Source organism: Cyprinodon tularosa, unplaced genomic scaffold (assembly GCF_016077235.1).
Source record: "Cyprinodon tularosa strain WSP-4 unplaced genomic scaffold, ASM1607723v1 ctg198, whole genome shotgun sequence".
NCBI lineage: Eukaryota > Metazoa > Chordata > Actinopteri > Cyprinodontiformes > Cyprinodontidae > Cyprinodon > Cyprinodon tularosa.
In genome coordinates, this window is record NW_024038724.1 from 1,345,918 (window position 1) to 1,361,379 (window position 15,462).

Consider the following 15,462-nt stretch of genomic DNA (forward strand, 5'->3'; position numbering starts at 1 on the left):
TTGCGTCAGTAGCGTGTAAAAAGCAGCCTTTAAAAATGGCATCATCATCATTACTTCCTCTTGGAGCCTGAGGACATTAGAGGGAGGATCGCTTTGTTTGAGGCAGGAAACGTCTGTAATCGGTTTAGGCTTCATTAATCCTATCAGAGCCTTGCATACAATTTTCAAGGAATAATTTTATCCAGGGACCAGATGATGAGTCAGAAGTTTCAGACAGAAAAAGGTTAAACAACTTAGAAAGGTGAACATGTTGACTGTTGGCTTTTCTCATTATGTTGTCTAATATTTATCTCTTCTTAGAAAAATTCAATTATGAATGATGAAAAATGTTTACATGAGCTTTTTAGCAGCTGTAACTTATGCGTGCATGAAATAAACCTGTTTAAATAAAATGGGGGTCAGTTCACAGGGTGAACATTGGTAATACTACAATGTTTACCTTTATTTCTTTGAATTGTGAAATTACACTAGCTTTATACCATAAGGTAAAAGAGAAAATATTGTTTTTGTCCCTATCCCCACTTAAATATGCTGAAATTCAACTTGAACATAAATTAAGGAAGAATGTTATTAATGCACAAAACAACTGATTATACAGCGGATTGTTGTTGCGTAAATCATTTATTAATTGTGACAAAAAATAACGAAAACAAATATGCAACCCTTTTATAATAGTCTGTAGTTATATATATATATATATATTTTTTTTTTTATTTTTTTTTTTTAGATAAATTTGATCAGAATAACAAACTGAAACCAAATTTTAGCCTTCTCCTAATTTTGCGCCATATTTGTTTTGTTGAGAGAACTGACAAGAAATAATAACAGATTATTCCACATGGATTAGGTTTAAATTGTGCGGTCTGAAGGCAGCTTGTTTAAATTGTATTGCCTCCCCTGAGATTTCTGCATCTGTCTGTTCTCTTTAACAAATGATACACAGTAGGAAGACAAATTGAGATGTGTATAGTGTGTCTGTGTTTCTACCTGGAATAACCTGGTGAAGATGTCAAACTCAAACACTGAGATATAGTCGTTGCAGGTAAGATCTATGGTGGATTTGAGGGCCATGGCCTCCAAGCCGGAGCTGATGTTATGAAACTCATGGAGAGACTGCCGGAACACCTTCCAAGGCACAATGGTTCTGGAAAAGAGGGCAACAACCAGATATTCACAGTTGGTCAAAACCTTATGATTAAAGCTTACATTTATTTAATAAGTCATTATATTAAATCCCTAGCACAGGGTAGGTGAAAATATGAAGTTGTACTAAATTGCTTTTAGAACCTTAAGTATTTAATTTTGAGTGCACTGCTATAACCTGTATTATGGCAGCATAAGAGAAACTGGACTAATCTGTGTTGAGTTTGGACTTAACTGGCTTCTAAATAACTGAATATGATTGAGATCAGTTTGTTTTGAAATGTGCTTGAGATAATGTCTGTAGGGAACTAGTGCTATATAAATTTACAGAAATAACTCTGCTGACCAGAACCAGCGGATTAACAAACAACAAAGGATCTAGTTAATTCTCAACAGAAAAAAGGGAAGCCCAAGGTATATTGAAATAGAGGAAACATAACAAAGCTTTTGAAATGTACCCTATGAGAGAGATGCGTGAGCTTTTAACACACGCACTGCATATTTAGAAATCAAAAGCATTAGTCCCAGGCTTTTCTTGCTGGCCCTCCTCCTCCTTTTGGTTAAGAAGGTGTTTTTTTTCTGTGAACACCTTCTTTATGCTGTTCTCATCATTTTTCACTTCTTCATTAATGCATATGGTTATCCAACCTCTCCAATAATGGGAATACTTCATTTTTAAAACTATACTTTTGTTTGGTCAAGCTGAGTAAACATGGCGGCATCACATTTTTATGCCATCCTTATTAGTGCAATATATACAAGGAAAAGTAGTGACAAATTCCCTGCAATATAGTTCTCTACAGACAGATAAACAGGTCATGCTTACTTGTCCCCAAAGGCACGTCTCCAAAACTCTGCAGCATCAGCTTTGGTTATGCGGAAGTTGTCACCCTGAAACAGTCCATTGGGGAAGATGGCTTTCAGCTCCGCCAGCATGTGACTGAAGATCAATGACAGCTTCGTCAGGTTCCGCCTGCAAAAGTTAAGAAATTTACCCTTTTATCATTTAAAAAACTCATTAGTACTGTAGCGTTATCTTACTGTAAAAAAGCATCCACACAGCATGTCAGTTAAATCCAAATAAATATTGTTTCGGTAAACCAGCCCCGCCGAGGCATGATAAACAGACTAATGTAACTGGAGGCTAAATTATTTACAGAGCAACGAATTATGTCATAAATTAAAAAATCTGAATAAATGGGAGTCAGTGAAATCTTTCTTTTTTTCCAGCGTTTTATTGTCATGATACTGTCACAAGTACAGCGAAAGCAAATTCTCTCTCTGCATTTAACCTATCCCCTTGGGGAGCATTGGGTTGCCATTTGCAGCCACCCAAGGAGTAGTGTGGAGTTAAGGGTCTTTTGCTCAGGGACTTAGAGTGGCATTCTGGGGGAGTGGGTTTTGAACTGACAACCTCAGGATTCCAACCCCTATGCCGTAACCACTAGGCTGAGATGTTGACTTTAACAACTCTCTCTTTAGATGTAAAATCAACCTTTAAAGATGTTTTCCTGTACTGTACTCTCTTTATTTCTTCTCTCTGCTCTTATTTTTTCCCACTATCACTTTCTTCCTTGTCCCTTTCGTCTCAATCTTTGTGTCTATTGCATCTGCATCAATCACAAACGAAATCATAGTATCAGAGCAAAAGGATGAGAGTAAAAGCTGTAATACTCCACTTCTTAAGGTAAATCTGTTAAGCTTCTCCTTGACACCAAGACAACAATTCTGAAAGCTACATGGGCCCATAAGCAACAAAACCCACAATAATGACAACAAAGTTAAAAGTAAATGTAAAATATTTTTTCTGCTCACGCATCGACTCAACTGATAATTTTACTAGAAACTGAGTTCAGATACAAAAAAATACAACAATCTATGGATTTTTTTAAATCCAAAATTAACAGCTAAACAGATATAAAACAAATTGCAATATATTTTATTTCTAATAAAAATTATTTATCTTTTGTTGACTGAAAAAAGAAAATGTCCTCTGATGGCGTTTATCTGGCTGCTGGTAGAAATAAAAGTAGTGAAAATATCAGCTCCTATAGGTTCACTGGTAGAGTTCTATGTATTGCAAGTACTGTTTGTCCTGCGGCAACCACACCAGATTATTTCTGTACATGTGGTTTTAGAGCAAAGCTGAACTTTTGGCTGTGACAGACCATAAATAGACCACATAAAAAGATGTTTGCACATTGAGTTGTCATCATATATATTAGGATATAACATGCATAAAAGAGATGGGGGGGAATATCTGGGCCTTCCTGAGAAGCAGGTCATGTTGTCCTTTAAGTGAGTTAATGTGAGCATCTTCAACGACATTGATGGCGGGTTGTCTTTGTGATCAGTAAGGCTGGGTATTGGCTTGGGTGTTGCGATAGGTGTCACGATTCTTGGGTCACAATAAGATATTACCGCAATATTGCAATATCACTATATACTGCGATATTTTTCCCAGCTATTAAAATTTGATTTATAGATAAAAAAAGCAAGTGCTGTGAAGATCAGCAGAAGATATTGATCATTTAGATATTTTTGTATCCATGTTGTTTTGGGTTTAAGTCAGTCCACGTCTTCCACTGTGACGGCCTCAACTACAGATATGGTGCTGCGCCGCACACCCAAAGGGTTCCACAAAACTATCTGCTAGAGTGGGGGGACAGAGGTAGCCCATTTTCCCTTATTATTTTAGGTAAAGATGTTTTTTTTTTTTTTAAATCGATATTAGGAACTGAAAGATCGATATTATATAGGGCATCTGAAAATCAGCCAAATCCCACACCTCTAGTGATCAAAAAAGGGACTTTCTGACTTCCCAGGAGGATAAGTACCAATAGGGTCCCAATTCAACCAGAACCGTGTATTTGGCGGTAGGACTCTAAAAGCATAAAACCTACCACTACGAACCTGTCTGTGGATATGGTGTTATGCAGTGATGTTTCTGAACAAACATTTGATTCAGACCTGAAAATTATTTCCAACAGACTTTTAGCGGTTTTCTTCATAAAAACAGGGAACTCTTTTCACCCTATCCTATAGTCTCGACTTATAATGAATATCAGGAACTGGTATCACCTGCACCACACAGCCAGTACTTGGCAGAAACTGCTGTAGTTTATTTAACTTCTGGGAAGCCGTTTTTTTTTTTTCTCTCATCAGTTTCTACCTACATCTGGTTCTTGTTAGTGTCCTTAATATCTACACATGATTCTAGACTTAACACTGTGTTCTATGGTTTATGCTGTACCTTAAGGTTATGATGCATCCCTCCCCTGAACGACACATTTGCATACACAGCTTTTCTTAGAAGTTAGTGACTGGGAAAATGTCTGTATAGGCAGGTGTGCGTTTACTGCTACTTAATAGGAGTTAAAAAAAAAGGGCTGTTTACTCAAAACTGAGATGCAACTATATAACCCAAGTTGCTCTTGCTCAGATGAGATCTACGGGTGTCACCTCAAATTAAAGTTGGAAAAAAGTTTGTAAATTATTTAGATGAGTCTCTTTTTTTTATTAAACTATACTGTTTACACAGCAACCTTCACAGATCTACAGTAAGCATTTATTATAGGGTATATAAATCTACAGCATGAGGTATTTACCAATATCACAAAGTGAAGAGATGACAGGAACTGCAAAGAGATTAATGCCTAAAATATTCAGGCAGGAAATTGAGACATCAAAATAAAGAAACTTCCTCTAAGAATTGGCCTAGCTTCCCTAATAATCAAATGTTCAAAGACAAACTTTTGCAGCTCTCCTGTAGACAAACTGGATGAGTTAGAAATCAAGGCTGTAAGGCTGGTCAAAAGGCGCAGAGAGGAAGAAATGACTTATTAGTTGGAGCGGAAAAAGAACCCAACAAGGAAGCTGAGAAGAGCGCAAACAAGAAGAAAAGTAAAAAGGGACAGTATAGAGAGAAAAAAAATAGGAAATGAGAGCCTATCCTGTGAAATGAAACCCCACCGTTCAGTTCTCTGTGCTGAAGACGGCATAACTAAAAGGGCAGCATGGACCCAGACTGAGCCGGTAAGGCTGCATTGACATGCACAAGACATTCGCTAAAAACGCTGCGATGCTGCAGCTGCCCCACGCCACAGCACACACCCAGCGAGTAAGGGGAGGGGGTGGAAACTGAATGAGGAAGGACAGTAAATGAAAATGGATTACTAAGATTGGCATATGTTGAAACCCAGCCAAAAAAAGTACTGTTCTCACCAGAAGTTTACTTAAAAAATCTTTGACACTTGCACCCTCTCAGTAGTAAATGATTTTCAAAACAGTGAACACTTGTTGTGTTAACCGTCTAACACTATGAGGTTCTTTTTCCACTCAAATCTACAGAACAGACCTTAAGATGAATGCAGCAGCAGCGGCTGCTTTTGAAGTGAGCAATACACTCAACCGTAATGCTCAGAGACAAATTAAACAATAAGCTACTCAGCAATTCTTTGAAGAACTTGCAATGCTTCCGGAAAGAGCTTCTTTACCTTGCAGTTTGATCATAAAAGGAGAGTGTTTCTTCAGCAGTATAACCTCAACAGTAGGTCACCCGCCATTTTTTCAGCTCCCTGGCTGCACCAGCCCGTTTGAGCCTTGAAGCTGTCGCCACAGCCATTCAGCTTCTGTGTGCTTTTATCTCTGTTATAACAATCTCCCACTATAATCTGCTTTCTTCTGAAACATAACACAAAAATCTCCTTTAGGTTTGTAAGGAATTCATCCCACCTCTGTTACTGATGCGATATTCATTTCGATTAAGTATATTTACCCACTCTCTGCCTTCTCTGAATTTAAAAGAAACGCCTCATATTCAGAATTGAAACTTCTGAAAGAACTTTAAATATGAAATTAATACATACAGTTCAATAAATGATAAGAGTTTTAAAATTAAGAGTAATTTCATTTGAAAGTGCTTTACTGGAGAGATTCATGTCTGTCAAAGAACACTACTGCCACCTACAGGTTTGTGACGTCACGGTGCGGTATGGACTGTTGATCAAGTCCCAATTACAGGTGCTGGTCATAAAATTAGAATATCATGAAAAAGTAGATTGATTTCAGTAATTCCATTTAAAAAGTGAAACTTGTATATTATATTCATACATTACATACAAACTCATATATTTCAGATGTTTATTTTGTTTAATTTTGATGATTACAAATGACAACAAATGAAAATCTCAAATTCATCATATCAGAAAATTAGAATATTACTGAAGACCAATAAAAACAAAGGATTTATAGAAATGTTGGCCAACTGAAAAGTATGAACATGAAAAGTATGAGCATGTACAGCACTCAGTATTTAGTTGGGCCTCCTTTGGCCTGTATTACTGCAGCAATGCGGCGTGGCATGGAGTCGATCAGTCTGTGGCACTGCTCAGGTGTTATGATAGCCCAGGTTGCTCTAATAGTGGCTTTTAGCTCTTCTGAATTGTTGGGTCTGGTGTATTGCATCTTCTTCTTCACAATACCCCATAGATTTTCTATGGGGTTAAGGTCAGGAGAGTTTGCTGGCCAATTAAGAACAGGGATACCATGGTCCTTCAACCAGGTACTGGTAGCTTTGGCACTGTGTGCAGGTGCCAAGTCCTGTTGGAAAAAAGGAAATCTGCATCTCCAAAAAGTTGGTCAGCTGCAGGAAGCATGAAGTGCTCTAAAACTTCCTGGTATGTGGCTGCGTTGACCCTGGACCTCAGAAAACACAATGGACCAACACCAGCAGATGACATGGCACCCCAAACCATCACTGACTGTGGAAACTTTACACTGGACTTCAAGCAACGTGGATGAAGTGCCTCTCTTCTTTTCCTCCAGACTCTGGGACCTTGATTTCCAAAGGAAATGCAAAATTTACTTTCATCAGAGAACATGACTTTGGACCACTCACCAGCAGTCCAGTCCTGTTTCTCTTTAGCCCAGGCAAGACGCTTCTGACGCTGTCTGTGGTTCAAGAGTGGCTTGACACAAGGAATGCGACAGCAGAAACCCATGTCTTTCATACGTCTGTGTGTGGTGGTTCTTGAAGCACTCACTCCAGCTGCAGTCCACTCTTTGTGAATCTCCCCCACATTTTTGAATGGGTTTTGTTTCACAATCCTCTCCAGGGTGCGGTTATCTCTCTTGCTTGTACACTTTTTTCGACCACATCTTTTCCTTCCCTTCGCCTCTCTATTAATGTGCTTGGACACTGAGCTCTGTGAACAGCCAGCCTCTTTAGCGATGACCTTTTGTGTCTTGCCCTCCTTGTGCAAGGTGTCGATGGTCGTCTTTTGGACAACTGTCAAGTCAGCAGTCTTCCCCATGATTGTGTAGCCTATAGAACTAGACTGAAAGACCATTTAAAGGCTTTTGCAGGTGGTTTGAGTTAATTAGCTGATTAGAGTGTGGCACCAGGGGCCATCAATTTTGAACCTTTTCACAATATTCTAATTTTCTGATATGATGAATTTGAGATTTTCATTTGTTGTCATTTGTAATCATCAAAATTAAACAAAATAAACATCTGAAATATATGAGTTTGTATGTAATGTATGAATATAATATACAAGTTTCACTTTTTAAATGGAATTACTGAAATCAATCTACTTTTTCATGATATTCTAATTTTATGACCAGCACCTGTATGTATCTGGTGTTTGTCACAATGCACTATTATTCAAGTCATCTTGCAAACATTCTTCTTCGAAATGGTGGCTACATATTAGGTGTTTTTTCTCTGGCCTGAAGTCCGATGGCAAATCCTCCCTCTTCAAGTTGGCAATCCAACGACAAACACGTGGTGGATCATGAATCGGGAAGGTGAAATAGCTAATGGTTTTTTCACTTTTACCCGATGTATTACAACATCCAACTGCCATACACATGGGCATTGTCAGTTTAACTATAGCTCTCGCGAATTTCAATGGTGAAATCCTCTCGAAATCTAAAAAAATTTGTGATTGCAGATGTGTCTAGTAGTTCCTATTGATTTTGCTTGTAAAGCAGGGAGAATGGCGCTAGGCTAACCGCACCATTACGACACTGCCAGAAGATGTCAGGAGTTACTATATTTGGGCAAAAATGGCCGCTCCCGGACTCAGTGATTGCGACGAAAATTATTGTTTTTTTTTCTGATTAACACTAAATTTATAAAATCAATGCAAAGATATAAATTTTAGGTATAGATAATGATCCATTGATCATTCCTTGCTAACCAGACTTTTTCTTCAAAAGATCCATGGAGGCTACAGATTATTACCATCCCCCCATGTGATTTCATTTCTTATTCATCAGATTCTCAGAAGGTTGATACACACAGTCTGGATTGAGGTATAGGAATCTAAGAAAGCTGAATAGAGTTTTCTACCGCTGTGCACAATCTATTGCATTTCTTTAACAGAAAAATGCAAAGTGTTGCTTAATAGTGAGGATTTTCAAACTTACAATCAAAATCTGCATCATATGTTAACCCTTAGGTCACTGGGCAAAGACTTTGTAGAACCACTGGTCATTGCAATTACACATCTAGTCTTTTCAGGTGTCATCACAAGGTTTGCACATCTATAGACAGAATTTGTCAGGCCCATCCTTCCTTTAAAACACCACATACTCAGATCAAATCAGGATTACAATTTCTCTAACTTTGAAATCATGCAGCAGTCACAGACTGGTATCGATGTGATTTCATCCATATTACTCTGTAGTAGCTTTAACAGGTGTTGGTAATTTCTTTTGGATGCTAAACCTTTTCAGTCTAAAGTAGAGGTGAATGATTTATCTGCTTTAGCATATCTGCATTAAAAGCCAGAGAGCAATGCAGAACCCAGACCAAATCAACAACTGTGAAAACTCCTGGCATGCTGATACCGTGCAAGAACTCTCATTGATTATGACGGCTGAGTATTTGCTGTGAAGCTCGTAGCTGAGGGAGTCTGATGCAGAGTAATCTGAGGGTTACAAATTCTTGAGATCATCTACAGATTAAGTGTTGCTCGGGAGATCTTTCCTCCAGACAGATGACAAGAATAAAATAAAATTCTGAGCAATGCTAACATGCTTAACAAATGCTTGATATTATTCCTTCAGAGGAACCTAAAAACATGAGTAAATATCCTTTTTTCAACAAAAACTTGATTCCAATTCCATTCATTTAATTTCAAAAGTGAAGTTGTAGTAAACCAACCAGACAGCATAAGCTAATACCAGCTGCTAGTACCTTTATGGACACAAACAGCCCAATTACAGGCTTCTAATCAGTCAGTGCCCCCCCTCCAGCTGCTTTTTATCTTTCTAAAGAGAGTGGCTCGCTTTATTTGCTTTGTGTGCAGTCAGTTCATCAGGATTATGATCCTACTTAATATTTTGTTTGAAGTGGCAGACCCCCTGCATAGGCGACTGAAGCTCTCTGAAGCTGGCCAGGCTGTCAGGAATTTCCTGCTGCCATTTTTAACAGTTAAAAGAGAATATAAAGCACATTTTAGGGTTTGTGGTAAAAGGTGCAAGTACCAGAAACTAAAATGGAATATTTTTCACCTGTTATGCCAATTTCAGTTAATGTAGGCATCTTATAAACTATTTTGCCAGAAAGAAAAAATGTAGCAGACCGATAATCAGAGCACCCTATTTTCTTTGTAAATAAATCTCCATTCTCCTACGTTTTTAAAACTACTGGAGTTTAACACTATATTAATTCATGATCCATACTCTTATGATGACAGCTTTGCAGAACAAATGACTGCTAGCATGTAGTGTCTGTCTCCCAGACAGCTCCTCTATCAGCTTCTCTGACTGCTTTACGGCGATTGTCCAGCCGGCAAAAAGCTCAGTTTTCCAAACTCCGACATCTGCCGCTCTGGATGCTGCTCCACCAACTGAATGTGCTGCAGGACGCACTGCTGCTAGTGCTAAAATACTACTGCTGAACCTCTGGAAGGCATTTCCCATAGACTTTCCATGTAAACCAGATGCCCTTTTTAACACGTTTGGTGTTAACGCACCCTAAGTTCCTCTGTGACCTGTCAGCCATTAGCTCACTAATGTTATCCAACCTTGAAGGCCTTCACAGAACAGTTGGTCTGAACAGCATATATCGTTTTCTTTCTTATTTATTAAAGAACTATGAAAAAAATACTTTTTTTTTTGGTTATAAAGCAAAATAAATTAAAAAGCAGTTTAAGGTGTAGGACTACTTTTTTGAACCAAAGTAGCTCCATGACTTGAATAAGTATCTACAATGTGATATTATAAAAGACCCACGAAAAACAAACTTTTTGAACTGTCACAGCATATTAAGTCCAGCTCAAACTATCCCACGATGCACACCCTACATTTTACTTTAATTAGGTACAGTTTTGAGTCTCAAATCTTAGTGTGCTTAAGCTTTTAGCCAAAACACTAACATCGCAAGCAATATGTTCCCTGCATGATAGAGCACTTATTAAAAAATTCAGTCAAGTTACAATACAGCAACACAGGAAGCTTCATAAGGAAGTAGGCTCATAGAACTGCTCAGTCAAACAAAAAGAAAAAAAAAAAAACAGGTCTTCCCGTTCATTTACTGGTTCGGTTTGTGGCTACAATTGGATCAGGAGGTGGATCAACATCTAGATGACAAAGCCAAAGATGCCATATAATTTAACAGGTATACATTTACATTACATCTGTGGAACAGCTTATATATCCACATTCAGATAGACTAAGAAATGGGGCATGTGAAAGCAAACAACAGCCTAGTATGAAGCACAGACTGTTGCAGCTGTCTGTTGCACCAGAGCTGTAGTCAATGAGTCTCTGTTTTGAATCTTGTTTTATGGCAGATCATTAACAAAAAGAAGGGTATTTGCCAAAAAAACAACAATACAATGAGTGAGAGGTTTTTATTTACACCTGCCAATTATTTTTCAGTGAACATGCAGGAAATAAACATCCAACGGGAAAAAGACAATATCTATACAAGAAATTATTAATTAGACCAGACTGAATGACTACTATGATGACATCTAGTGCTAATCAAAGTACTAACTTTAAAGGGGGCAAGCCTACAACTGGTAAAGCCTGCCTCTGTCCTCTCTGTCGTTGCATTTCTCCATCCTACAATAGCAGTTTTGTGCTGTGTGTATACTGGGCAATGGCCAGCACTTCCACAGCCAACCACTACAACGGTCACTGCTATTTAGACTGCTGTGCCAGCAGTGACCATGCAAACCGAGTGGGCTACCACGAACGGCGACCTACCCTCATCCGACACGTTTGGACTACCTTTCTTTTTCAGTGTAACTCTTTGCCACAACCACAGCAAAAAAAGCACAACCTTTTTAAAACACTACGTTTTGCCCTCCCATACTATATAGCGACCTCTGACCTTGCAGCTGGCTTCTCCCTTCCTGTTTCCTGCTAGCTGTGATAAAGAAGTGCAGCTAGCCAGCCAGCACTGCAGTGCGCTAACACAACACAGCCAGTGCAGGTCAGGCTTAGAGGAACAGAGCCTGTCTGGACTGGTAGCTGCAATATCATCATGCAGCTAGAGTCGCTGTATCTGCTCAATAATAAAGCACAAATCCAGATCCAACAAGAAGGGAGGAGGAGCTTTTTATAGTAAAATTTTACATGAAAAAAACCCCCACACAAATCTGAGATAAAAAGAAATGTATTGTTATAAATTAACTTCAAATATATCAGTAAAGTGACAGCAATACAGCTCCTCTCAAGAGCAGAAATATGAAGTCGAGCATGTGTCGTGTTTGTCAGAGCAAACACAAACCAAGTCTGGAGGCTTTTAAAAAGATGTTTTATGTTTTGAGTTAATAGAGCAAAAGAAAACACTGACAAGCAGCTGTGAGGAATTTTACAAGACTTAAAACAGTACACATTTCCACATTCGCTCTGGTGAGTCAAACCATCAGGAATCACCAGCTTTACAGATCATCAGCGTTTGATCAACAGGGCGACTAACTGATGAAATAGAATAGCAGTCAATCACCTGCTGAAGAGGAACTTTAAAATACTGTTGGTGGGGGTCTGTGAGAAAGAAAAACACCTTAGTTTGCTCCATTTGCTTTCACAAATTTTTAGACGAGGCCAAACAATGCCATGCAATTGTAATGGACTGCTTTAGGGGCGGGACTGTCCTGATTGAGAGTGAAAAGAGAAAGCCAGAAGAAGAAAGTCTGTCTTAGCATTTGGTTAAAACATTCACTTCTTCACCTTCCTTTTAACAACAAACAGTTTGTACAACATTGTTGCATCAGTCCTCTAAATCCTCATGCAATGGTTCTCTAATCATTTTAAACACCTCATTGGGTTTGTGGGTATACTCAGAGATTATGTCGTTTTATTCTTTATTTTTCCTCTCATCTTCTTCCCGTTCTACTTAAATGTAACCGTTCTTAGATCACACCCTCTCTTCCTGTTTTTGGATGAACCATGACAGGACAGACAGCAGGATATAGTTTAGGTTATGCGTGAAAGCACTGTCAGAGGTAAAACACCATCCCAAAAAAAATAAACTGGAGCTGCATTTATTAATGCAATGTTAATATTGCATATTGCAATTACAATTTCATGGAAGAATTGGTTAACCGTTATATTTAATGCTACTTTTGTGCCCATATACGGAATTAAGGGAATAAGAATTTATGAGATGGTAGTTTATGTATGCATCTTGATGTAAGAATTGAAAAATTAAAAACTATTTTAAGTACTCCAAAACTAAAAATATTGAATTTCTTTAGCTTACCATTTGGAAACAAGCCAATACCAGGCCTGCAGCAATTCAATTAAGGATTTTGACCAGCTTTGAATATTTGTACATCCATGGAGCCAAATGCATTTAAATGTTGATTTACTTTTTGTTTTTTTTAACCTAGCTCTTCTTTTCTCTCTACTTGCTCATCTACCATATTATTAATCACAACTTAACCAAAAAAAGCCAAAGCCCAATAAGTCTCTGACAGAGCTTTAAAATGCTGGGAGCGCTGTTATTAAATACTTTATTAAAGAGTTGCTTTAAAGGAAAAATAATTAATACAAACACAAACCAATTCTCCAGGTTGTACTGCAAAGAGGGTAATCTCAAGCAAAACATAATGATCTCACTCAAATGGCTGCAGACAAAAGGATGGCCTTCAATTTTTTGTTCTAAACATTGCCTTGACATCTAAAAACAGGTGATTGCTGTTTCTACTTTCTTTTTCAATGAAAACAAAAATATAAATTTCCGCTATGCTGATGGAATTCTGGGTAATGTCCACTGTTAGGACTTAACTATTTAAAAACAGACTTGAAAGCTGCTTTTTCTTTGTCCATCACATACATTTCTAAAAAAAAAAGTACATCAAAGTTTACGGATGCGATTAGAGACCAAGTAAGGAGTTTTAGGGCTGATGACGATACAATACTGATCCTCGATATAGGCTGCAGATATCAGCCAACCAATGTATGGATCTAATTGCAATGTGAAGAGAAATGCAGAAAAGGCTCAAAGGGTAGTAATACTCATAAGACATTGTGTAGTGCAACAATCTTAATGTGTTTTAAATCTTCATTCTTTCCCATCCTCAGAACCACAAATTACAGGACTAATGTGAGAAAATCATCCTAAGAGATTTTAATTCAAAACATGACAGCTAGATTTTACCTTGATCCTCCATCTTGGCTTATCGAACACTATATCTGAACTCACTTATCTCTAAACACCACACACTGCTTGTTCAAAGCAGAGCTGATAGTCAGTTGTGTCATCCTAATCACCATAATCTAATAGTGCGAGGATGAAACGAGTTGGCTACTTAAGATTCTACTGTGACATAAATAACCAAGAGGTTTGCCTGGGTGCGTGTCTATGTTTGTGCAGGTCTAAAAAACATACCTGCGCATAAAGCCGTGAGGAGGCAAGTTTAAAAAGAAGTTGAAATATTCTGTTACTTAAATGTGAACCGCTTCTTCTGTTCCAGGTAAAGCAGCATTTTACGTATTAGACCAACCACTAAAAGATTACATACAAACATATACAGATGTACATGCTCACACCTGATTAGAATAAATAGCTAAACTTAGAGTAGCTGTTAGCAGTGTAATAAAAGATAGCTGAATAAATAAATAAAAACCGCTGAAGATTTAAAACTTATAAAAACCCTAAACTCAGCTAAAGATTTGTTTTAGCTAAATAATGAATAATACAATGAATTATAACAGCTGAAAAAAGACCTGTTAAATTTCTTCATAATTAAAAAGGTGTATATGGGGGTAAAAAAGGCTAAATGTATGCCAACAGCTGGATGGATGAATAACAATTATGCAAACATTTGCATTGAAATTAATTTAATCCGTTACATTTCTCAATGATTTCAGCCAATGTTGCAAATGCAAAGATTGCCTACATTGCAAGTGCATTTATGATAAGATGGGTTCCACAGATAGTCAAAGTGTCAGCCTGTCCATTCAGACCTTTGTTCCACATGGGTGTCAACAACGCAAAAAATAGGAAGTCATAATTTAGAACAAAGGTCCTTGCCTAAACGAAAACGGCAATACAAGAAAAATAACATGATAACATGTGAAAGTAAGAACAAAACCCCAAGGATTTGGTCTTTGTTCAATCTTTGAATGTCTTCATTTGCCTGGAAATCACTTCAAGAGCAAGTTTTGAAGCTCACTTTAAAAATAAAAGGTCTAAGATATAAAATTACAGACAGCCAAAAGAGCAGCAGGTAAGTGTGTATTTTCAATAGATTCAACAACACTAAGTCTCATGCAAACCATGCAAAACACCCATGTGCATCACATGAATGAATGGAAAGAAAAAAAAACTCAAAAACTTGGGGAAAAAGTTGCATAAAAACACAAACAAAATAAACAGCATTAGTTGTGGTTGGAAAAACTTCCCAGGAAATTTTCTCTCTCTGAAGCTGCTACTTAACACCACAGAACAACAGACTACATTTCAGATAAGAATGAAGAATTGGGTCCAAATTATCACTGAACGAAAAGCTTGACAATGGTCCGGCTGCAGGGAAGGCTGGATGACTAAAAACTTGTTCCTGCTGAACATTGTAATAATATCACATAGGTATTTGTGGAATGCACTTTCCTATTGTGTGAACATCCAATGGTAGATGGTGTCAGAAAAGGAAGCCAGCTGAGTTGGAAGAAAATTCTGAAGAAAAGCCATGATGGTATGGGTCGGGGTTTCAGATAGTATAACCGTGCTTTTGACTTCCACTCCAACAGGTTTCAAGTAACAATTAAAGTTAAATAAACTTTCATCAAATTTCTGACTTCAACACTGGGAAGCAGGAGCAAAAACAAGCTGTTAATTTGAACATCAGGCTT

General features: G+C 37.8%; 1 protein-coding gene across 1 annotated transcript in view; it reads right to left on the reverse strand.

Moving 5' to 3' along the window:
• cbl (Cbl proto-oncogene, E3 ubiquitin protein ligase) overlaps positions 1-15,462 on the reverse strand; it is a 51,097-nt gene that overhangs the window by 20,006 nt on the left and 15,629 nt on the right. The window contains exons 3-4 of the mRNA XM_038283979.1: positions 1,970-2,116; positions 988-1,144 (exon numbers count right to left, since the gene is read on the reverse strand). Of these exons, the coding sequence (XP_038139907.1) occupies positions 988-1,144; positions 1,970-2,116 (304 nt within the window). The remainder of the gene's footprint in view (positions 1-987; positions 1,145-1,969; positions 2,117-15,462) is intronic.